This window comes from Candoia aspera, chromosome 1 (genome assembly GCF_035149785.1).
Source record: "Candoia aspera isolate rCanAsp1 chromosome 1, rCanAsp1.hap2, whole genome shotgun sequence".
NCBI classification, from domain to species: Eukaryota; Metazoa; Chordata; class Lepidosauria; order Squamata; family Boidae; genus Candoia; species Candoia aspera.
The window spans coordinates 82,359,985-82,386,378 of NC_086153.1; the positions used below are offsets into that span (position 1 = coordinate 82,359,985).

The window sequence follows — 26,394 nt, forward strand, 5'->3', positions numbered from 1 at the left end:
AAAGTGTTTGCTTTCACTGACAAGCTACGAGCAACTGTAAGAAGTGAGCAAGAAGTTGGGAGGAAGGGGGAATTTACTTATGCTTAGGCACCAAGTCAGGGAGCCAGAGATGAATGCATAGAAATACACATCAAAACTAGGAAAAATTATTGCTTAGGCAATGTCCCTAGCCAGAACAAAGGCTTTCTACGGCTTTGTAGGGGCTCAGTGGCCAAATGTGGTAGCCAGGGTCACTTCTGAAAATATCTCAGTGCTAAAAGATACTCTAAATTCCCATTCTGAGAGTCTGCAGCATATGAGCAGAAGGCTTCTGGCAATTTCTGACACTGAACAGTACTGCTGCAGATTCCCTGTTTCAGCAATTATCTTGCACACTGCTGAATATCAGGCTGTTGTTGCCACTAGAGAAGAGCGCTTAAAAAAATTAAAATGCACACAAACAATGCATCTGAGTAAGAATTACAACATACTGATGAACACATTTTAATTCATCCTCACTGAATATGTCCTGTAAATTACTGCATGTTAAACATAACCCAAGAATATTATTGCTGAATTGGAAGCAGACTGCCAAATTCAAAGACCACAGAAGCTACCGCTGAATTCAGATTACACAGAATACATTGAGACAGCAAGAAAGGAAGTAAAACAAGTATGCTCACTTATTCTTTCTGTGGAGCTCCTAGCCTTAGATTTATTTATATACTGCCCATATCACAAAACTTCAGGTGGTTTACAACATCAAATTCAGTGTCATAAAATCTGATAAAATATCCAAGAAACTAACCCATATAACAACTATCATAATTAAATCACTACTACTCACTACATTGGGATGACAAAAACGATTTGCCTTTGAGTCTGTGCCCTTCTCACTTCTTGGAGTCAGGACTCTAAGCATTCCTTCCCTAGATGACCACACAGGACAGGCACAGGCCACATAGCGTTTTATAGACTGCACATGGCACTGGGAATTGCATCCACAAATCTATTGCCCTTTGCCAATTGTAACTTCTATGAGGGCCAAGGTACACATACTCAATTTTCAAATTTTGTTACCTAATTCTTTTCTCATTGCAATAAACCTGCCTTCTCTGAACCTGTGAGAATCATACTTATCTTGTTGTGAGCTGCTGTGAGAGGCATGACACATGAACCCAGAAGAACCTCAAAGTCACAGACCCACTCCTTCAGGGGGAAGTATGTCCCCACCTAGAGCAATAACCAGAACAGAACTGGAGCTAATATGTTTCTGGACATCTTGCTAGGATTTAATTTGAGTTTCTTTTGCCCCATCTGGTTTCTAATACCCTACCACATCTGTGAGAAAATCCGCAAGCATCCTCAGTAACCCCTCGGGATCCATCAGATCCCTGAGGCATATAGTCATAACTGATTCCCTGCACTTACAAAAATGGAGGCTGCCCAAGATCGACAGGGCTGATACATGGCTGTTGACACTGTTACCTTGATATCAGTACATGCATGCAGATGCCATATAAGAACAGTACAAACAAAGGAATATACTAAAAAGTACTATGACAATAAAATACTTAGATCAAATATCTGCACACATCTTCAGAAGCAAACAAAAATAAATATTTGGCTTAAGATGCTTATTTGAAAAATGTATCATCAAAAGAACCCTCAAAGCAAAGTCTATAAAACAGAATTTTAAAACATATCTGCAATTTACTGGTTGCAGCACCTTTTGTAAAGTGTCATCATCTGGAGTCCTATTAGGAAAAAACCTGCAAAGGTCCAAAGAGGGTAATCTTTGCTGTAGGAATTTAAAATTTATCAACTGACTGCATTTATATCCCACCACAATCTAATGACTCTTGGCAGGATATCATGTGCAAGGTGAACTTAGAACAAGTGGTATGTAGGAACTAAAATATATTTTTAAATTTACTATGGATCTACAGGGGAGCCAAAGGCCTTTTTATATTTGCAGTCACCTTCTGAGCTTAAATCGCTTTTTAATTCGAAGACAGCTGTACAAAACTGCCTACAGTACAAGCTTGAATAGGCACAAATGAATCTGAAGGTGTGTAGCATTTTCCCTGATCACAAGGAATAAGCACTTATCTAGGAAAGAGATCCACAATGAATCACTGCAGGGTAGAATCGAACACATCCTGAGAACATACAAGCCTTTTTTATTATTACTGCAGCAGCTGAAAAACACTTTATAGCTAAAACCCTAGAAAGTGTATTTTCAACCAACCAGTCCCTTCACACTTAGCAAACAATCCACAGTATCATACATAATAGTGAATTCACACTGTATGGGTCAAGGTTAGAAGGGGAAAGAGGGGGAAAAGATTCAGCATTTCTTATAAACCTCTGAAATGTTTATAAACAGTGAAGAAATACCCTTTTGAAGCAGAAACTGGGCATTGGTGACTGAAAAAGAAATCAATCTGAAATAAAATAGTGCTGAGTATTTGGCTGAATTATATTTATTATTATACAGCAATGGATATTGTAATAATCTCTCCCTTGGTACAGCAAGTCCAAAATTAAAATGTATTTATCTAACCAAGCCTTTTAATGTTCTAATTTTAATATTTTATCTGTTATGATTTTTAGTGTTTTTATGGATTTTTTTTTATATCCTTGTATAAGGATATAACCATATGACCATTAAGAGAATGGGTGCCATGTACATTTTCTAAATAAACTATTTCAACCTCTTCTGGAACCTAGATGAATAAAACTGGGGAACCATTTACAGGTACTTCCTCAAGCATACAGAATACAACCCTCAAACTGAAAGATGTTATATTGCATTGCATGGAATCTCAGAGGCCCTGTAATCCAGCTGAATGTGATTTGTGAGTCCAGAAGATTCTGCACTAAATTAAATATGGTTTCTCTTACTTTGGACAATACTTTCTAATATCCTAAACTCTGGAAATGAGATTATTAAAAACTGAGCTATCTAATGAAAACAAACAAAAATTTTGCTCTTATTCTGCGTTCAACCAAGGCAGGGTAAGAATTCTGTACTATCTTATTTAGAAGTGAAGCCCATTAAATTCAGTGGATTTGCTTGTAAGCAAGCAGATACAGCACTGAAGTGTATCTAAACAAATGCACTTAAAGTTTTCTTTAGGAAGAATTTAAAGTAATCAAAGCCTTGCAAAATATTGTTTTATTGAGATCTCAAAAATAACAGTTTTCAGATAGTCGTAGTTTGCAGCAAAAGCAACAAGAAGTCTTGCAGCACCTGAAAGACCAGTTTACTACTACTTCATGGATCACAAATTATAATCCTGAGAACTCATCATAAGGGTTGGGGCACAAGGTTTATACTGCAGATTATAATGATCCTAAACTTTATTCAGAGAAGTGCCATCCTCCCCTGACAACAATCTGATTCTTTCTATTAAGGCAGATGTTGTGCTTCACTTGGAGAACATCCATTCCTAAAACGTATCTTCAAATAACAGTTTTTCTCCAGAAGTATGTCACATAAACATTTTCTCTACAAGTGCTGTGATCCTGGATAACCTCAGATCTGTATAACTTTGCATAATGTAATTTGTCAGTAATCTTTAAAATTATTTTTAGCCCATAAGGCTAAGTATCAATCTATTCTTTTGCAATTATTGCCAAACCTATAGTTGAATAGGACATTCATGTATTATGTTTTAATGATCATCTTTGACATTTAGTAACATTTTCAGTTTCTATCATTCAGAAACCCTTACTTTCCTGATGTATTATACCTACTTTCTTGGTGTATTATACCTTTTTTTTTTTTGCCATGCTGGTCCCTGCAGTTTTCTCGGCAAGATTTCAGAAGTGGTTTGCCATTGCCTCCTTCCTAGGGCTGAGAGAGAGTGACTGGCCGAAAGTCACCCAGCCGGCTTTCATGCCTAAGGCGGGACAAGAACTCACAGTCCCCCAGTTTCTAACCTATTGCCTTAACCACTAGACCAAACTGGCTCTTGTATAATACCTACCTACCCTTCTAAAGGTAGTCTAAACTTGTGAATAAAGAAGGTGACAGTTTAATCATTGCATAATGCTTTAGGAAATATTAGTATCATTATTATGTAGAACTGAACAAGATTCCTCATTTTTTGTATTGTTTTCCTATTTCTAAAGCCATTTTATATTATTTTTTATAATTAAAACTTTCTTTTGATATTTTCTTTATTATGCATCTGTATTTCAGAATGCATTTCTTTTACATTATAGTCCACCCTCTGACTCTGGCTAGTTTACAAGGAATAACAAATTAATAAAAATTTTAAATTAGAATTTATCTAAAACTCAAAAACAAATACAATGGCATTAAAAGACCTGTAAAAATAGGGTTTGAGCCCTTTCCTAAATTCTAATATGGAAGGTACTTGTATTACTTCTGGTTGCAATTTATTCCATAATAGTAACACTACCACAGAGAAAACCAAATTAGTAGAATCTGTAGAAAGCACTCTATGGATAATATAAGAGTGCAGGATGGACTATACACATGATCACAAAGAAAAACAGCTTTGGGATATTAGTACAGATTGCCAAACTGTATACATGTTCATATACTGTAGTATATATAAAAAAAGTTATTCTATTCTTTCTTAGTAATTACCTCCAGGAAGTTAGAGATAGTCCTTGTTTAATGACGCTAATCAGGACCGGAAACTCTATTGTTAAGCAATGCAGTTGTAAATCAAAAAACCATGTGACCACACTGCTTAGCGATGGCAGTTCTGGCAGCTGTTGTTAAACAAGGGCCTCATGGATTGTTAAGTGAGGACTTCATGCGACCACAACTTCTGACTTCTTGCCAGCTTCCCCACTGACTTTGCTTGAGGAAAGCCAGCAGGGAAGGTTGCAAATTGTGATCACGTGATCACGTGACCACAGGACACTGCGACATAATTGCGATCTGCTGTGACGGCTGTAAGTACAAGGTCCGGTTGTAACTACCACTCAATCAGTGCCATCCTAAGTTCAAATGGTCACTGAATGAGTGGTCATTAAATGAGGACCACCTGTAAATACACATATCATATAACATTTGCTTTAATTTTTTAAGCTGGAGAGGAACTGTCTGCTGTTGCTAATGAAGAAAAGTACCAATGATATAACTGTAGCTAAATAAACATTAACTGTCTGGTGAGAATTCTCAGTGAGAAAAGCAATTGAGGTACATTCAACATTTGGTAAAAGTGAAGTTATCAACACATGAAAGTGCTGCACAAAGCAGACGCCTAATGGTGGTTATTATGAAAAATAATGAATCCAGACAAAGACAGAACCAGTGCTAGTGGAAAATATGCTTGCTTAGAATTAATGGAGTGGTTTTCAGATCATGGAGTAAGGAGTACAACCTACTGCTCTCGCAATAGTGTTCTCTGTCATCTTCACTTTTTCATTTCCCTCATTTTCACTTATTGTAGTGATTTAGTTTCCTTCTGAAAATGTTAAACTTTTCCATAGTGATTCACATTCTCACATAATCTAAATTCCCTAACATATGCTCTCTTCTGAGTTATTCTTGAAGACAACTCAGCATTTTAACTGGTGCTAAGTGAAGGTGTGTATCTGATTTTGGTAGGCATAACCATATAAAACTTAATCTTGGCCATTTATGTATTTGGTTCTGGGCTCAAGACATTGTTTTTAGACTTTACAGCCTTACTTACTTGCCCAGTAAAGGCCCGCTTGATAAATGGCAGTTATGCTTGGTTGGCTATTTCAGGCTTATCTGGTTCAGATAACAATGGCAAGATGGCAAGATTTATTACTAATAGCTCCAAAACTGTGGAACAACTTCCAGGGAGAGGTTACCATATTGTAAGACCTCATTCATCCAAGAGGCCATTGACTGAAAAACTGCTTTATTAATATTTTTTATAACTATGCTGACTTTTTGATGTGGCTTTGATTCTATTTTTATTCTTGATGGGTGCATGCATGTTTAAGAGAGATAGATAAATTAATTTGCACTGAAAACAGCTTGGAATTATTTTTATATAGCTGATGTCCACATTTCTCTGCTATTTAAAGATCCTTCTTCCCAGATTCTGCTATTGCAATTTCTTTATCCACTCAAATAGAATACACTCCCACCCCGCCACCCCCAACTTTTTAAAAAACTCATCCTTTAATTCACTATGGCTAAGAAAAAAATATTGTTAAGCACTGGTAGAAGATTACAGAAAATTACAGAACTACAGAGAAAAAAAGTCAACTTCCTGTTCATTTGCTTCTTTAAAATAACAGTATTTAATGGAATCAAAATAAAATATACAAAAAAAATCTACACATTTTTATTTTGCTACAGACAGAGCATATTCTAAAGTAATTTCATACTCAGAGAACATAGATAAACTTTGCTCAAAGACAGTATAAACATAGTATTTGTGCCAAATTATCACTAAATGTAGGATTCTCATTATCATTGAAATGACCAGCACAAAAGGTCAGAAATCAGACACCTTTCCATCTAAATACTCTAACCATCAGTATAATTATATACTTCCTAAAATACACACAATGTAAATTATTAAAAATTCTTTGATGCAGGGTATAAGATTGATTTACACATTTTAATGACTTTTTACTTTTAATATTTATAAAACAATCTTTGCTCCAAACCCAAACTATGGAATACATATGCCTTCATCTTATTAAATTATAAAGGAACAATATCTTAAGAAACTGTGTTTCCAAATCTTGCCTTTTTCGGATAAAACTGATTACTCATCAGCAATCTGTTTTCACACCTGTGTAATATTATTGAAGTCAGACAGGTTGCATGCCAGGTTACTACAAAGGCATAATTTAAGAACGAGTATACATTAAACATGGTCATCAACAAATCAACGAAGGTAATACTTAAAACATCAATATGATAAAGGTTAATTAGTTTTAATAAAATGGCAGTCCTTTCAAGATGTACATTATGTTAGTAGCCAGCAGATGGCAGAAGCAGAGATGCTTAAATGCTCCTTGCAGAAAATAATGCTAACTTGTTTGAAATATTGTATAGTAACAGATATTTCTCTTTTACCCTAAAATAAACACTCAGACATAATTACTTTTTTGAAACAAGGAAAACAGACCTGGCCACTCCCAATCTATTAAATCTCAGTTCTGAAATTAAATTTGTTATTGAATGTGTTTGTGTGTGCCTTCAAGTCAGTGTTGACTCCTGGCAACTGCCTGAACTAGTCCCTGCAGTTTTCTTGGCAAGATTTCAGAAGTGGTTTGCCCTTGCCTCCTTCCTAGGGCTGAGAAAGAGTGACTGGCCCAAGGTCACCCAGCTGGCTTTGTGCCTAAGGCGGGACTAGAACTGACTGTCTTCTTATTTCTAGCTCGGTGTCTGAACTGCTACACCAAACTGGCTCTCTTGTTCTTGAATGCCACCTCAAAAATACATGCTAGACTCTCACTTTGAAACTCTGAATGGCCTGGAATACTGGCTTGCCTCACCCCAGGATATTGTTAATGTTAACACTTTTTAATATGATTTGTATCAATAACAATGGCAATCATAGCAACAACAAAATCATTAGAATGACAACATTCCCATCCTGCTTTTCCTTCTGAGCTGCCTGGAAAAAAGGTGGGAAATATGTGTAATTAATGGTAGTATTATTATTATTATTATTATTCTCCAAACCTGAGAAGCAGATAAGATGATCCTCCTCCAAAGTCACCATGAAATCCTCTATGCTGAGAATCCTGACAATGAACATGCACCTCTGCAATCACAGCCCAACACCCTTTCTGGTCTCTCCCTTCTGCTATTTAGGGTAGCATCTCTCTCAGCATATGATGATACATTTTAAGTTAGATGTTATGAAGGTGAGAGAGGTCATCATTGCTGATGCAGTTTGGCCCCGTCATAGTCCTGTATTATCCAAACAGATAAAGGGTAGGATGAGTAATAACTTGTTGTCGGGGTTTCATGAAGGAATGATTTGCTGGGGTTTATATCTGAGACTAATGGCCCTCTGTTAATGGTTAAGTAGCTGTTTCAGGTATAGGACACTGGGCTTTTGAAAAGAAGAGTAATTTTCTAATAAGCTGCAGTTCTTGCTTATGTTAAAAATTGATAGAGGGAGGCACAAATATCATTCCATTACTTTTTCTGTTGAATTTTTCCTATAGTAGGTGACTTTTTTAACTCTCTGACCTTGATACCTGATTTTCCTTACTCAGGTTAGCACTGTAGATTTAAGAATGCCCAATGTAAAATCTTGCAAGCATTTATTTATGTTCCAAGGACTGGAGAAAATATAGCTATATGACAAGGCTTAGTTGTAGATCACAGAAGGCAGCTGGCAGCAGGCATGCATATATAAGGTTGAGTAAGTTTCTAGGGTATGGTAGTATTTATCTAGTAAAACTGTCCTTCCCCGAAAGAAAACTTGCTGCACTGTGTGTACGTGTGAATTTTAGGTTAGTGACTTATGGAGATGAATTCCTAGAAAATTCTGAAGGGCCTCTTCCTTTTGAAGAAATATGTCACATAAACATCTTAAGTAGAGAAGAGACACTTGGAGGTAGATGCTGAAGAAATGTTGATTCTTGTCAGCCATAAAAAATATAGCTGTTGAACCTATATGGGGAATACTATGATATTTACATGGAACACAAACATAAAGAACTTCTGCAACGACTGTCATTTTAAGCCATACATGATCTAGTTTATTTTTTTTTTCTCTTTAGTATGTGTTTGGTGTGAGCCCCTATTATCTGTACTAGAAAGGAAAGTTATGCTGTATAGCTGATCTTCTATATTGTTTGAATTTTGTATTATGACTTCAAGGAAAAGGAAAACTAGCCAAAGTCCCCTCAAATAATTATATAATACCAATGGAAGTTTTGTATAAATATAAAATATATGATGTAACTCTGATGCAGAAACTACCTATTTACCCTATGGGTTTTAAAGTCATACTAGGATATCAGGTATAGCCTGATTCTATGGACTATGGAATTGGATTAGATAGAAGTAACATTAAATACCATATGAAACAATCAAATTACATATATTAAAATAAAGAGTTTATACAAACTGAGTCATAGTAGGTGACACCACCAGCCAGCCTCAGTTGAACTGGTAGAGCCTGATTCTATGGACTTCTATTCAGCTTTCTTAGTAACAGTATGAACATGTTTGCCAACTGCAAAATCCAGAAAACATCATGGAAGAAAGCAATCGTTCAGAAAATAATAATAGCTCTGTTATTTCCTAGTGATGACCCTTTAAAATACTAAAAGGTCTAGCCCTGCATAGTGAAGACCAACTCATTAAAAATGGAGACAACCGCCAATTGTTTTTACAGAAATTGAAGAAACATACATCAAGGAAATGGAGTGGTGACAAAAAATGGAAAATATATAGGATTTGCATTGTTGCTTGGCTCTCTTAATATGAACTTTTAACAAATACAGAGTTACCCCTTAAAATATATAAAAATAAAGCAACTCAACTCTGTTTCATAAATGATGAAGATTATGCCGAGATGGGCGGCTAAATAAATAAACAATATATAGATAACAAAGTCCACATTATACAATACATCATGTGTTCATATCTATCACTCTGTCACTTACACTGCCTCAGAATAAAGGATAGAATTTCCAATTAGAACTAAAGGAAGAATAGTCTAGAATAGCATTAATTGAAATATAAAAGAGCCAGTCCCCATCTTAATTACAAAGAATGTATCCATGAATATAATTTGCCATCTATTAAAAACAGTATTTCAAGAAAATCTGGGTGGAACTAGTTGCAGTTCCAAAGACTGCTTCATTAGTTCTCCAAAGGTGTTTAAAGGCAGATGAGACAGTTCATATGAAAATATTGGAAATTCAGTTAATGTAATAGTTCTTTCGGACTGAAAGTTTTTAACATGGTGATTTATGACTATTTGTGTAAAATTTAATTTTCAGAGTTTAGAAACAGTTGTGTTTTTACATGATACACAGTGCATATTCAGTAAGTTAAAGTACAGTATATTTGTTCCCCACAACTAGGCCCCATTTTGTTAAGAGTTTCTTGGCTTATTCTGGAGGAATCTTTTGCCTGAAGGGAGGAGGGCCAGTCCCACCAAGCAGTAAAATGCAGCAAACTGCTTAAGGAAACAGCACATAAGAGGACAGATGAAGGCAGCTCTGAATGGTGCAGAAAGGCTTTTGAAAAGACTGGGCGTTAGCCATGGGAATATGATGATCTGGTGTTCAATTTGCAGTAGCAAAGTATCTTGAACCACCATCAGTAGAAGATTAAGAACTGGGCAGTATTGTTAAAATGTGTGTGAATGTTGGGGGAGGGAAACCGAGAGCATAGGATACAAATAATCTAGAAAGTATGTGCAATTATCCAATGAAGTTCTAAGTCAAGAAACAAGTGACTTGGCACAACCGGCTACTGCTATACAGTCTGAAATTCTTCCTCTTCCCCAGTGCCAGCCCAGGAAACTAAACTATAGAATCAGTGTTTTGTTTTGTTTTTAAATCACTAACAAACACTTCATGTTTGTTTGGTAGCTATTGATGCAACAAGTTCATGGTCTCAGAGTTGAAGCTCAATTACACCAATGATTGTGGAAGATGAATTACATTAAATTATGCAATTTTTCTAACATAGGGAAGCAACAGTTAGAAGCAGGGATGTCACCATCTCATGAAGCATAAATAAGTAGGTTCCAGAAACATTATATAGGGCTAAGTCAGATTTACATTATTGTCATTAAAACCCTCTGATAAAGCATATGCATTCAGAACATCAAAATCAAAATCAAGGACAGGTGAATTGCTTATCCATGCGAACAATCTACATGTACTTCCTTTTAGAAAGTATTTACTATATGCTCTGGCTTATTCATATATAGTAGTAGTCAACCCAGAATGTGACTTTGGGGCCACTGATTTGTTAATGCTAAACATATAGTGCTTGATGCACATGCTAAGTGCATTCAAATGAAAGTGAAAAATTCACATGGCAAACACCTGGCCTATACCATATATAAAATGGTCCTAATACCTTTCCTAATGTGCAACTTTCACCGTAAAACAATAACACAGTCTTTTCCAAAATGGGTCAGACAATGAGAGCTATTGAATACAATAATCTTCAGTAATACTTCTGTTTACTCAGCTAGCATGAAGGATTATGGAGATGAGTTTGCAAAAGCTGACCCTCCAGGTTTATTAAATATTCAGTGAATGTTCTGTATGTGTCCTGCGTATTAAATACAAACTAGAAAATGCTACAGAATTCCATATGTTAAATACTTCAAACTATTTTGGAGCAGCATTATTTATTTTTAATAATTTATTTTAAATCATTTTATAAGGTATCACAACACAGTAAAACAGTAGCAAATAATAGTGTCATAAATATTTACTAACTTATAAAGTGGTAATTTTGATCCCCCAAGTTAATTGTGTGCATAGTTTTTCATCATGAATGTTGAGATTTATTCTTTTCCTACTGATTGTTCTACTTTGGTGATTATTCAGTTGCTATACTTTTCTGAGGTATTATATCATACAGATATTCAACAACAGAAAACTGATGATTTAAGATCAAGTTTTCAGATTTCTACTCCTTTATCACTACTGAGTCTCTTTTCTCCCTGGTCTATTATACAGCCCATATAAAATGTACCATTATGGACCACCATTTAAAAGAAAAAGATCAGTACCCTAATTTCAATAACAACAGATTCACAAATAAAGTTAATCAATATTTATGAAAGTATGCCTAGAACCTTAATAAGATTATTTGTCAAGAATTTAGTACCAGGCAAATGAGAACTACAAAACTGCTCAAAGATCAACTCTTTGCAAACTAGAAATGCTATCAGTACAGAGGGACACGACCCATATTACTAGACTACAAAACAAAAGCCATCCTCTATGAAACATTATATTTAGAAGGTGCTAGACTTTACTTTCTAGTATTTTCTCATTTTCCAGCTTGACCTCCCGTACAAAGAAAGCTTATTTGGAAAATAAGTGAAACGAACACAATCTGAAATGCAATCTTGATTGAATTAATCTAAAAATATTATTTTGTGGTAGGAATTAAAGATATAGTTTCCAGGAAAAAGTAAATGTTCTTATATCAAATGAAACCAGCTGTTCGTTCTAAACTGATAGTACCCAAGAAAAGAAATTTCATCATCTACAGACCTTGAGTCCAAATGAAGCATCCTCCGAGGCTAAGACTTCAACCTGAAATTATAAGGAGAAATATAATTTCAAAAGTAGCCACTTAAAAGTGAACATAACCACAGAGTTTGTGAATAAAATACATGCTAGAACAGAGGCACTGTGTCAGTTGAGTCCATCTACAAAATCAGCAGTGCTGATCTAAGCAGAAATTATACTCTCAGCAAAAGAATAAAAACACTTTTTAAGGATGGAGGGAGGGAGGAAGACTTAGCAAATTGAGTTTTCATACCCTAATAAAAAGAAGCTGAATAAAATGTTGCACAGTATCTAAAATTTATGCAATACTTTGTCCCCAGAAGGCAAGCTGTACCCTTGTCTTGGATGGAGATAAGCATTAACATCAGAAATCAGTCACATTTATTAGGAAGGGATTATATTAAACTGGGAGGCGGGGGGGGGGGGGCAAAACTCTACTTTTTTGTTAAACTATTTTAAATTGAATAAGAGAATGAACTGTAAATAATGTCTCTAAAATATACCAAATCTGAAATTAATATTATGAATTCAAGTTACTAAATAAGTAGCAGAACCAGGTTCCTTTATCTTCATTTGTACCGGCTCCCAATCAATTCATTTTACCCAGGAATGTTAAGATTCTAGCTCCACAGGGCAAAACTAGATACACTTGAAAGTTTACTACCAAAACCATTCTACTAGCACAGATCAAGACAGTAGCTACCACTGATATTTAGAAAGCAAGGGACTCGAGAATCCAATCTTGTTCCAGTTCTTATTTATATTCAATCTGATGTTGCTCAAATGCAAGTAACTCTGGGTGGTTCACTATACACTAAATAACAGAAAAACTATTTAATAAGAACCTAAAACCAATGTTTGCAAATACATTTATATGTAAAATAAAAATGTATATATAGTAAGAATTGATGTATAACAAAAACCAAACTAGGAAAAGAAAAAGATGGTGAACCTGGCAGACAGTCCAAAACATCCCACCAAAATGTAACATCCAGCAAAGGAGGCTCCGGCCACCCTAGCCCTAGGCCTGGGAGAACAGCCAGGGGCACTCGGACTGCCAGCAGGGTGTCTCACTGAACTGGCCATAAGCTATAAGTAAATAAGTAGAAAGGAGCATTTTACAAAAGATACCATGCAGCAATAGAATTGGCAGTGTCAATATTACTTGTTTGTTATGCAAGCATAAAATAAATATGCATGTTTCTAGGAATTGCCAGCCTAGGAGCACACTATTCATTTGGAAGACTGTGAACATTTAAGTCTGTAACTTTTCCCAAGTGAGTTTTCCCACATTCTCCTTTATTCTAAACCAAAAACTACAGCACTCACATCAGTGACTTCATACACCCTTCCCGTAGAGGTAGGAGCCGTTTAATTGTAGTATTCAATGGAGATAGAAGAATTCATGAATGCTGCTAAATCTAACCGTGCCATTATAGAAGTGTTGATGACTCACTAGATTTAAGAGAGGAATATGTGGGTGCACGTATGCATCGTATGCATGTGCACATTCACAAACATGTATATGGAGTTTTTCAATTCAAAATTGTGAACTTTTATCGTAGTTACCTGGTTAACAAGCCTGTCCTAATCCTTTTGGGAGGATCTGGCACTAAATAAGATATTTTTGGGAACAAATGCATTTTTGTTCAAGGCTATACACTGACAGAATTTACTGCTACTAAGAAATCTAAGAAAATACCTGAAAATATACCACCTTAATTCTGAGGTTTCATAAAAGAAAACTTTAAAATGTAATGCTTTAAAGGAATTCATTGAAAGATTACATAGCAATAAGCGGCTCACAAGCTAAACTATCCACTCAGATTAATAACTACACTGGCAAGCAGTGTGCAACTGATGTTCAAAACAATTGCAAAAAAAACAACAACACCCACATTCCATTATCCTGGACATATATAAAAAATGAACTTTGCTAAATTATAAAAAAAGGATCATCCAAATAAGAAACATCAGTTTCCAAAGCAAGGCCTAACTACTGGGATTTCTCAATGTAATTTCACCTGAAAGTAAAAAAAAAACAAAAAAACTCACACAGAGAGTCCTCGTTTAGTGACCACAATTGGGACTGGCAGCTCTGTCGCTAAGCGCCATGCTTGCTAAGTGGAAAATCACGAGACTACAACAGGCTTACAACATCACTTCCCATTTGGTTGTTAAGCAAATCACCATGGCCACTAAGTGAGACATCACATGACCGCAACATGCGATTTTACTTCTGCGTTCTCTATTAACTCTGCTTATCAGAAGCCAGTTGTGAAGCACACAAATGGTGATCACGTGACACTGCAATGGTTGTAAATGCAAGGATTGGTTGCAAAGCTGTTTTTTTTTTTACACTGTTATAACTTTGAACAGTCATTAAAGGAGGCAGTCAGTAAGCAAGGACTTTCTGTAAAGGGATTTCTTATTTTGTCCAGGGAGAAGAAACATTCAGATGAACCTCTCCCAGAATTATTTGTTTATTTTCCAGTCAAACCCACAGGTTTGGACTTCCCAGATGGTTCTTCATCCTAGTATTAGTCACTAGTAGCCCTGCTGAGTTTCCCAGCTTTAGTTGAGGTTGGCTAGTGCTGTCACCTACTATAACTCAGATTGTATAAACTCTTACTTTACATATGATAGGAAACAATTAAATTACATATATTAATTTTATTTCTATCTAGTCCGATTCCAGAAACTGTCACCTCACCAAAAAGGGAAAAATAGATAAGTAATTATAAAAGTTTTACTCACTGAACTACCTATCCCTTGGGTTAGGTTGACAAACTAAACTCAAGAAACAAAGTGCAGAGTTATCAGTATATAGAGATTCTAATTACAAAAAAAAAAGTATATTTTTCCTGAAGAAATCAAAGAAGAACTGTTAAGTACCTACAGGTAGCCCTTAGGTTACAATCATTGTTTCAGTGACTGTCCAAAGTTACAATAGTGCTGAATGAATGGTAGTTACAACTGGTCTTCAAATTTCTGGCCGTTGAAGCACCCCCAAAGTCTCATGATCAAAATTCGGGCATTTGGTGTGCGGCCTACACAGCTTGCCCACAATCACATTTTCCGGCCTTCACAAACCGCCTCTGCTTCAACTACGCCCACCCACTTACCTCACCCCATCTCTGCACTTTTGGCCGCCCTGCACTGCCGCCTACCCCTGCTGCCGCTCCCAGCTGACCTTTGCCTTTGTCTTCCTCCTGCTGCTGGCCTGGGATCTAGGCACTGGGCAAGGGTGCAGCCCTGGGATGCACGCGGCAAGCGCCGCAGGGCAGCAGAGCCTTATCTGCTGAAGGGAGGTTGCCAGGCCTGTGGGCTTTAGCACATTGGAAGCTGCTGGCCCTTCACAAGGCTTTGCAGGAGGAAGGCTGGGCCGAGCAAGCAGAGGGCTTGCGGGCAGGCTCTGTTGGTGCTGGGCTCATCTCCAACCCTTGCTGAAGCCCGCAGGCTGGTTCTCCAGGACTGCTTCCAATGTGAACTCCAGAGCATGTGCTGCACCTTCGCGAAGCCCTCATCCCTACCCTTCCTCCAGTTCTGCTGCCACCCCAAACAGCAGCTCCCGCACAGCTGCCACCTTCACCTGGGGAGCTGCCACCTCTCCTGCTTCACCTGGTGGTGGAGGGTGCCACTACGCTCTCCACAATCTGTGGGCTCTCTCTCCTTGTGCCAGCAGCAGGGCTCTTCCACCTACACTGCTGCCCTGCCTCCTCCGCTGGCTCTGTCCTGCTGCCTCCTCCCTGGCCAGGCTTGGCAAGCTCCCTTCAGCAGACAAGGCTCTGCCGCCCTGCTGCATGCATCCCAGGGTTGAGCCCTTGCCCAGCGCTTGGATTCCAGGCCAGCAGTGGAAGAAACTGGTGAAGGACTGCTGGGACCAGTGGGGGCGGGGCAGCGGGAAGGGGAGGTAGTGGAGTGCAGGCAGCCAGAAGGGCAGAGTGGGGGGAGATAGGCAGGTGGGGAGAGCTGAAGAAGGGGCAGTTTGCACAGGGCAGGAGAAGCATGAGGTTCTTGCCTAATGACCGCATGGTCCTGGCCTAATGACTGCAAGTTTGGTCTAATGGTTAAGGTGCTGGGCTAGAAACCAGGAGACTGAGAGTTCTAGTCCCGCCTTAGGTGTGAAAGCCGGCTGGGTGACCTTGGGCCAGTCCCTCTCTCTCAGCCCAATTCACCTCACAGGTTGCTGTTCTGGGGAAAACAGGAGGAGGAAGGAGTATTAGGTATGTTTGCCACCTTGAGTTATTTATAAAAATAATAAAGGTGGGATAGAAAACAAACAAACAAACAAATAAATGAACTGGGCTAAAGTCACTAAATAGTGTGGTCTCTGATATTTTTGTTTAATGACCACTTTGTTTAGCGACGGAAATTCTGGTACAAATTAGGGTTGTAATTAGGGCTACCTGTACTCAATTCTCTGATACAATATTTCATTTCATGTCAAGAACAGTCTGGTAAAATATCAACACGTTATCTTTGTTAATAGGAAAGGATTTTGCTCTCCATAATACATACCATATCCCTTTTAGTTTAATGCCACCACCCTCACAGAAGGATGCATTTGTGAAAGTACACAGCCATAAAATTAGCCCTTCCGGGCACTCATGCAAGACGTAAGGACTGCAGGAATTGCTTTTCTTAATAGATTACAACCTTGTCTGGAAGGAATCCCCCTCTAGTGGAAGCAGAAGAGTACTTCAAACAGTTTGTGAAAGAATATTATCATACACCTGAGAAACAAGCTCAAGAACATATCTTGGCGTTACTCATCTGCTTGTCACTGATCAAAGTAAATAATAAGTTTAGCTATGAATTCAAGTAACGTGCCCTTAAACAAAGGCCATTTGTAGCTATGTGGATGCTATAGTATTGAAAACTTCTCCAGCCATCCATAACACAGTAGAAAATGGAAGCCTTTAAACCATTTTTTTTCTTAAGTTCTTAGAGTGTTCACAGGGAAAAAAGTCCTCCCTGCTTGCACGTGCTATTATTATGTATCCTGATGGTTGATTATGCTGGATTTCTCATTTGTGCTACAGAATGAAGAAAGCAGAAGATAACGGTGGCTTGTAAAACATATAGCACTTTTTAATTTGCAACATATTGCTCATGTAGATTTTGAATAGCAGCTAACATTTTAATTGATACAAATTTTGTACGGAAGAGCACGATAACCTCTACTTACAAAAGGTCTATAAATTCATTTTTAGACATATAGTTTAGCAAGAGTTTACACCATTCAGTCAAAATGTGCTTTTCATTGCCTAAAAAGCAAAAGCAACAATGCAAATGAAATATCAAATTAAGAAGTTATTCAGGCAAAGCTACAAAAAACAATTCTGGCCATTAGGTTTACATGTTTTTTGCCCTACAGCAGTGTTTCTCATCCTTGGCAACTTTAAAATGTGTGGACTCCAACTCCCAGAAGTCCCCAGTCAGCATGGCTGGCTGGGGAATTCTGGAAATTTAAGTCCACACTTCCTAAAGTTGCCAAGGTTGAGAAACCCTGCCCTACAGAATTTTGGCCTATCCCATGTGTGCATGCATGTGCACGTGCACGCACACACACACACAGAGGGAGCCCTAGGAAGAACACTATATCCATGAATGGAAAGTAAGCCTTTGAACTATGCTTGACAAAGTCTAACTATTCATAATTTTCTCATTTAATACATGCAAATAAATGGTCTACTGCTCAATATTTATAATCCTAGAAACTGTAATTTTTGCTTCATTTGCTCTTTTACATACCAAAGTAGGTTTGAGGCCAATGGTATATAACAGAAAATGGCTACTGCTAGTAAACACGAACATATAGTGTGTTATTGGTGGTCATCTTACATTTCCCTCCAAAACTGCTTCACCCACAGTTGTATTGAAAATGCAGAAATAACTCATACCAGGAAAACAAAATTGGCTGGGGAGCAGTATTCAAAGTGTAATTTACAAGTCATAATATTTTCAAAGCATACTTTCGCAAGAAAACACCAACATGATGCCAGGACATTACATTGTGTATGAGTATTTTGCATAGTGATAAATTCTTAAATCTCAGCTTGGTTTTCTCATTTACATTTACTCAGGCCAGCTCCTCCAGATTTCAGTGGGAGTCGGTTAGTGAGAAATCTGCCTGTAAACTAACCTCAAAATATGACCCAGTGTTAACAATGAACAATAATCACTATAATTTACAATAGCTGGTGTGACAAATTAGTATAAATATTTTCAACAAAATCTTTAAACAAACCATCAAAATGATTCACATCAAAATGGCCCCTTCTTTGAGTCAACTGTACCAAGGTCCCTCCTTCTATTCTTGCATGGGGGTTCAAGCTAACTAGGGTAGAGATCTGGGCTGCAAAAATCCAGATGAATGTTACCTGGCAGCAAGGAGATGCAGAAGACTAACTTTGCTGCCATCTAGTGGTCGTCCCAATGTTTGCAGACCATATCCAACAGCCCTATTTTAGCTGGTGTAGATAGTCTAATAAATACAAAAGGACCACTAACATATCCCTACTTTTTATTTTCCTTTCTCAAAGTGATTTATCAACAACTTAAGTATCCTCCCTTGCTCCTCACAATTGATTTGCATTTGAGCAGAAGTTCTATACTGGCCTGAAATGCCGTTCATTGTGTTGGACAAGAGCTGAGGAGACGCAGGTTCACGTCACAAAGTGATTTAGGATTTCTCAAAATCTCTTAACTCAGCCTACCTAACAAGAGTTCTCGTTGGCTACATATAATAGGAGCCCCCCCCCCCCATGTGAGCACCTAAAGCTTCAACAGGAGAGGTGAAGCATCACTGTAATAAGTGAATATTAAGGAAGTAGAATGATCGATGTGCACAAGTGTGCTAGCACAACATAAATGCAGAATGGGATTTGGGGGCCATATCAGCATATGAGCATGTGTATACATGTACTTTTCCATTCAATTTAATTAATACATGAATTCAGGAAACAATCTCTTTGACATTGAAATAAAGAACAAAACATAAATACCCCAACATTTTTATCATGACACTAGAATGATCTAAAAAGGTGAAACATATAGAAAAAATATGTTTACAAATGAAAATGTGTAAAAACAAAAAGCATATTTAAATGTTTGAGACTGATACAGTTTTAACATTCAAAATGTTTTAACCTTCACAATTTTAACTTTAACATTAATATATAGTTTTAAAATACACCTAAGCTCCTGACTAACCATACTCAATATGCAACCATTCCTAAGAAATACATTCTATGAAGATGCAGTTAATAAATTCAGGCTGACCTGATTGGTCTGTTGTGGTCATCTCACCAGATTTATTCTGTAACCATTCACTGCTTAGATACTGGTCTTTTTTTTCAAGGTATTGCATTACTGATAACAATATATGCATTATTATAGAATTTAAACCACATGTATGAAAACATTTTAATTAAATAACACTGGGGATACATTATTTTTGTTTTAAAAATGAGACAGTTTTGTACTGGAAATTATCTTCAGAGACAATTTAAAGTAAGTATCATCAATCTGTCCATCTAATTACAATAGACCCATCAACCCAGTCAAAGCTTTTGCTTATTGTGTTGCATACTATATATGCATACTAAATTACTGTAACTATATCTTTTATTAGGAATTTTTTGTTAATGAACCAAATTTAGAATTAAAACGTTCTATAATCTGAAACAACTTTGCCACAGCTTGAACAACTTTTCCCAGGTTATAGATTTAGAAGCTAACATCAGCAAAGAGTCTTTCCTGCCCCTCCCCCTTCCCTCATCTACAATAGTTTTGGGGCTTTGCTTCCAACTTACATTCAGACAAACTTTTTCGCTGTATTCAAACCTTTAATTCTGACTTAGTGTTAATAGACAAATCAGGCTAATGAGCCAAAATCTCATCTACTTGATAAAATTAGGCTTTAAACTCAGTTCAGATGGAATACAAAAATTGTATTTTGTAAAGCTTAATTGTAGTTTATAAAGGATAATTGATCTAATTATGACAAACTAGGGTATATTTCAGTTTCAGAAGAAATGGCCTCAACTAAACTTGCAAACCATTACGTATATTTGTGGATTTCCATGAGCCATTATGATGCTTTCTGTGCCCCCCAACTGGCTGTGTTTTTAATTTTGTTTACAAAATTTGTAAACCACCCCAATCATTGCAGTGGAGGCTGATCTATACTCCTCACCTAGATTTAGCAGGGATATTCTTGCATTTCATTCTTTTTTTAAAAAAAAATTCCATAGTAGAAAAGAGGGAAATAAGTGAGGGAAATACATTTGCTATGACGCTGGGTTTTTTGTATTACAAAATGTGAAGCAAATGCAACCTAGCAAAATATAAACAGTATTTTGTGGCAGCATAATGTATTATGTCATAAGCTTCTACACACTGTATCTAAAACAAATGTAAGTGTTAATTCTGAGATAGCAGTATAGAAACATCCCTAGTTCAAGGAGTACTAATAGGAAAAGAGCAGAAAGGAGAAATTGCAAACTGAGGTTCAAATGATGGTAATTAGCATGGTGACAGTGACCATCGGTGAACCAATTAACACCTTTACTGTGACAAAAGCTTCTATATTTGTTCCAACCAAAGGATATAGAGCAGAAATAAATTCATTTGTTTCATATTGGTATTTGCTTTTAAATTTCCTTTCTCAGGAATGGCCACTTTAAGATAGTTTTCCACTGGTTTATGAACAGTACTATTCTGACATCTGATTTGTGCCCATTTATTCTTTTGTATAATGTCTGGCCTACTTGGTTTTTATACATGCAATGCATCTGGATAGAATGCAGGATAGATGCAGGGACAAGGGAGACATCTGGGTCTGCAGCAGAGTTTGATTCCTGACTTTATTTCTGACCATTTGTCTGCTGTTGCTGGTGAGTAGTGTTATAGGTTGGCTGCCTATAAACATACAATTCTACTACCCCAGGCCTTTGACAGAGAAAGTCCACGATCAATTGTACATTGATAAGTTTGAGTACTTTCAGCTGGGAACTGTAGGTCTTCATGGTCTGTCCGTAGCAGATTATTCCTGGAGACTACTCTGACTTGCTGATTTTGTTTTGTTTTTATTTCATGGCAGTATACAGTAGCTTGAAAAAATATATAATTACGTTACGATTTCTGGCTAACAAGCCATCGTGTATTATGAACAAGAAGAATTTAGTTCACCATCTCAAGACTTAAGTATATTTACTTTGAAATAAGTTATGTAAGTTAAGCTCAGTGGGGCTTAACAAATAAAAATGTTTCACGTGAATCAGAGATGAACTTAATGCAGGAAGATTAAAGTACACACACAAACACACTTCTAAAGATTTTACACTATATGAATGCTACTGGTTGCAATCTGTCAAGTTTTCTTTGCAACATTTAAAGAACTGAATAGAGGCTTGCCTAAGGATTTAATATCACTGTGGAAAGGTCATTCATCTGATTTGGGTCTATGGAGCAGAAATCACCAGGACTGTACCACTTTGGTTAAATATTATCTTGAAAGTCATTTGCCTTTGCTTGGTTGCTTTGAATTTTAGCACTGGAATGCACAACCTTAAAATGTCTGTCTATTTATTTATCATAAGGAACTTTTTAAATCACTCCCTAGTAATTAAAGCTTTGTAAGTTAAGTTTCCCTTGACTTGAACCCAACTTCTTGTGACCCTATGTCCATAGCCATGTTGTTTTCTTGAAAACAATATGGAAGTTGTTTGACACGGCTTGCTTCCAAGGCATTTTTCAATGGCATAAACGATTGTAGAGCCCTGAGATGTTCTGGTTGTCTCCTACTATCCAAATCCTACTGTGCTTAGTTTGACATCACCAAGATCACCAAAGCGCTTTCATGTAATCAGTGCAGCAATTTCAATTTGGGGCAAAAATGTTGAGTGTATAATTGGGAGCTTTAGATTCAAAACTTTCCTTGGCCATGGAATATGCAGAATTCATAATGGCAAATGTAATGCATTTTTTCCTACTGTAGACTGCTACAGTAATGGTAAGCAATCATAGTCTTGTCATAGTAATATTTTGTATGTATTTATGATGATGTGAAATTAACAATACATGATCACTTTTCAGTTTGTCTTCACTGAATATGGGGTTGGAGGACACTGCCTTTATTTCTTATTTATTGATTTATAAATGTAGTGACTTTTTCTCATTAAGAATCATCCCAAAACAAAGTACAGTAAGAACAAAAGAAGCATGTATCAATCTAAAAAAAAAAGAAAAAGAAAACATACGCAAAAGCAATAGTGACAAAACACAGTTGCACAAATGCAGCCAAGTGCCTGGGTAAGCAAACATGCTTTTTATCTTGTGCTGAAAACTTACATTTGGAGACAGTCATAACTGGGAAAAGATGGAATTTCACAATGAGTGCCATAAGTGAGTTGTTTCTGACATCACTGAACTATGAATAGCCCTGCAGTTTAGTTTAATGCAAACACAAAAAGCTGCCCTTTTTTGGCATAGTAATGGGGCCCATATTTAGAACAGGCCCATTCAAAGAATGATGTAGTATTTGATAGGATCATACAGATCAATAATTTTAAATCAAGGCAATAAAACTAATTAACTGAAATAAAATCAGTTGGGAGGTATCTCCATGCACTCCCTTTTGCTGCACTTTGAAAAAGCAACAATAACAACATGGATTACAACTGATCTGTGGAATGAATGATAACAAAGGGCTTTGTTTTCAAATAGTAGTTATTGCTTTTTTATTTTAAATTATTTATACAGATTGCAAGCAACTTTGGGAGATTATTCTGACAGGTGGGATATAAATGCTGTAATCAATAAATTGTATTAAAGATAAATACATATTTTTAAACTTTTAATATTTGTTAGTGATATATGGATGTGAGCAAAATGAAGGAACATTGAAATTTCTATTGTAATAACACTGTATAAGCGAAGTGTCCTTGAGCTTCTATGTTGTCTGAATATGCTAATAGGGAGAATGAGGAGAATTTACAAGGAGGTGTGGGATGCAGGGACAGCAGGGCAGGACAAATTGATTTAAATCAAAATGATTTAAATGATTTATTTAAAATGATTTAAATCACCTAAGAAAAGACCTGATTTAAATAATTGATTAAAATCAATTTTCTAATTAATGTATTTTCTTAATAAGCATGCATACTAATTACTTGCTTGGTAATTAAAACATTGGTGTTTTGTTACCCACTTCTGGTCAAAGAAGCATGTACCTTCAAAACTACAAAGTTTATATAGAGTTAGTGGGCAAATGGATACCTGGTTCTCTTTTTATAATGTGGTAACATTAACCAAATCACTTATATAATAATCTATAGCATATCACATGCATGTTTATTCAAAAGTAAGATTCATGGACTTCAATGGGATTTTTCTGGATTAGAATGGCAATCTTACTGACGTTAATTAAAAGGCAGAATAGAGTTTACAAAATAATACATACTGTTTGGATCCCATATTAAACATTAATACTTTACAGAAATTGTAATAAAGTGTTATGGTTGGGAATGCACTATACTTCTAACGGCTGAGGTCTAGAGCTATTATTTTTACTACCAATTGACTGTTTAAATTGAAAACAAGTTTAATGGATTTATTTAGATAGTCTGGTCTACCTAGTGGGGCTGACATCAATGTTTCTGCCTCTTTTGCCTTTTTTTTTTGCATATTTCCCTAAAGGTCAACTTCCTTACTCTCTATGCCAGGCTTTCTCAACCAGAGTTCCATGGAACCCTAGGGTTCTGCGAGAGGTCACTAGGGGTTTCCTGGGAGATCATGAATTATTTTAAAATTATTTCCAATTTGAGCAACTTCACATTAAAGAGATAAGTTTCATTCTTTATTTTCAGTTTAAGAACACTGTTAATGCATATATACACAGGGGTTCCCATGAAACAAATACAATAATTTTGTAACTTCTGGCCTATATTTGAGCCTGAATGTGCAGGGGTTCTCCAAGGCCTGAAAAATATTTCAAGGGTTCCTCCAGGGTCAAAAAGTTGAGAAAGGCTGTTCTCTACACTCTGAGAGGTCGTTCAAATGTTTGGAATTTGGTACTTGCCAATGTTCAAGGAGGAATCACATTATAGGTAGTCCTCACTGAACAACCACAGTAGGGACCGGAAAACTGGTTAAGTGGTGCAGTTGTTAAATGAGCCACCATGTAACTGGACCCAATTTTATGGCCATTTTCACAATGGCTGTTAAGTGAATCATGGGTCGTTAAGTGAATATAGCTTCCCCAATGTATGTTTTTTGCCAGAAACTGGCAAAAAAGGTTGCAAGTCATGATCACGTGACTGCAGGATGCTCCAACTGGTCGTAAATGCCAGCTGGATGCCAAGTGCCCCAATTGTGATCACGTGACTGTGGCGATGGTGCATCATTCTGTGACAGTTGTGTGAGTACAGGTTGTAAAGCACTTTTTCTGAAGCTGTTGTAACTTCAGACCGTAGTTACACAGTCATTAAGAGAGGACTACCTGCATACTAATACTGCAGGCCCTACGCTGGTTATATTAAGCTTCTACATACAATTTAAAGCACTGGTGTTAACTTGGCTTGGCATCTTTTCACCTATCAAAGCGAATATTTGTAGCTCAGGGTTGAACTGTGGAGTCCTTGGTGCTCTCTGAGCCTTGTTGTTTTCTTGCAGACGTTTCATTGCCAGACTAGGCAACATCTTCAGTGCGAAGAGGGAGTGGGCCTCGCTCTCAGGTTATATACTGTGGCTTGCCCTGCATGTGTTGGTGGGGGTGTTGTTCTCTCCTTGGGAGTTCTTTGATTGGGCTGTTGTTTGCTGCTTGGTTGATTGCCTGAGTTAATAGTTCCTTGATTAGGGTGTATTGTGCTGTTTGATGGTTCCTCTGGTGTTAATCCTAGTGTTTTCTTTTCACCTTTCATCTTTTCACCTGCAAGACATTCACCCACTGGAATAGTTCAATCTATCCAGGAGAAACTGCTAGTAGTGTTGTACTTTAAGGAAGTGAGGGGGGATGAGACTTGGTGACACTGCTTTTCAGTGGCAGTACTGGTCCTTTGGAACAGTCTTCCAGTGAATGCCTAGTTGGATCTCATACTACCTTCTGGAAGCTGCTCAAAACAGAGCTGTTCCAAAAGGCATTTGCAACTTGATTCCATCTTGTTGTGGTTATAATTTGGTTTTCTTAATATAATTGTATTCTGTTCTCATTAGTTTGTGGACATTTTATTTATGTACTTTTACTGCATATCGTTCTTGTGTTTCTTGGAGATTCAGTGGTCTATACATGTAATAAATAAACACTCATAGTTTACTCATGGGGCCCATTCAGATGTTACATTGCCATAACCTAACTTAGCAGCAAACAAGCAGCATGTTAATACATACATAGTGTATAAATTAGGCAGCTGGGTGAGCTCAGCCATTGTCATGGGATGAGGTATCATCAATACATTGATACCCAATTATATCTCTCTGTCCCTGGCGAATTAAGCCATGCTGTGGATGCCTTATCCTGTTGTCTGGAGGCTGTGAGGGTCTGGATGAGGAACAACAGGCTTCAGCTGAACCCTGGCAAGACTGAGTGGCTTGGGGTTTTGGGGCCTACCAGTTCTAGGACTGTGCCATCTTTGGTGCTGGATGAGGTGGCATTGCCCCATACAGACCCAGTGTGCAATCTAGGGGTTCTCCTGGGCTCATGACTCCTGCTCAAGGAGCAGTGGTGGTTGTGGCTAGGAAGCCCTTTGCACAGCTTAGCATTGTGTACCAGTTGCACCTGTTTCTGGATTGGGGGGCTCTGCTTACAGTCACTCATGCCCTAGTCTCCTCCTGGCTGAATTACTGTAACGCACTCTACATGGGGCTGCCCTTGAAGAGTATCCGGAAGCTTTAGCTGGTGCAAAATGAAGCAGCACGGGCAGTTATATGTGCTTCTAGAACAGCATGTTACACCTCTGCTCCACCAGCTGCACTGGTTGCCAGCGTGCTTCCAGGTCCACTTCAAGGTGCTGGTTTTGACCTTTAAAGCCCTTCATGGCATGGGACCATCTTTCCCCAATTATATCTGCCCGTCCCATCAGATTTGGCAAGACAGGCATGCAGCGGGTCCTGTCTGTCAGGGAACTACACTTGGTGGGCCTGAGGAGGCCGGCCGCTCTGCCGCGGTGCCTGCCTTATGGAACATTCTGCCCCCCG

The 26,394-nt window shown here is 37.4% G+C and overlaps 1 protein-coding gene across 2 annotated transcripts in view; it reads right to left on the reverse strand.

The window, feature by feature from the left end:
- ARID1B (AT-rich interaction domain 1B) overlaps positions 1–26,394 on the reverse strand; it is a 422,870-nt gene that overhangs the window by 186,365 nt on the left and 210,111 nt on the right. For both annotated transcript variants that reach the window (XM_063308100.1, XM_063308110.1), the window contains exon 5: positions 12,175–12,216. In XM_063308100.1, coding sequence (XP_063164170.1) covers positions 12,175–12,216 — 42 coding nt within the window. The remainder of the gene's footprint in view (positions 1–12,174; positions 12,217–26,394) is intronic.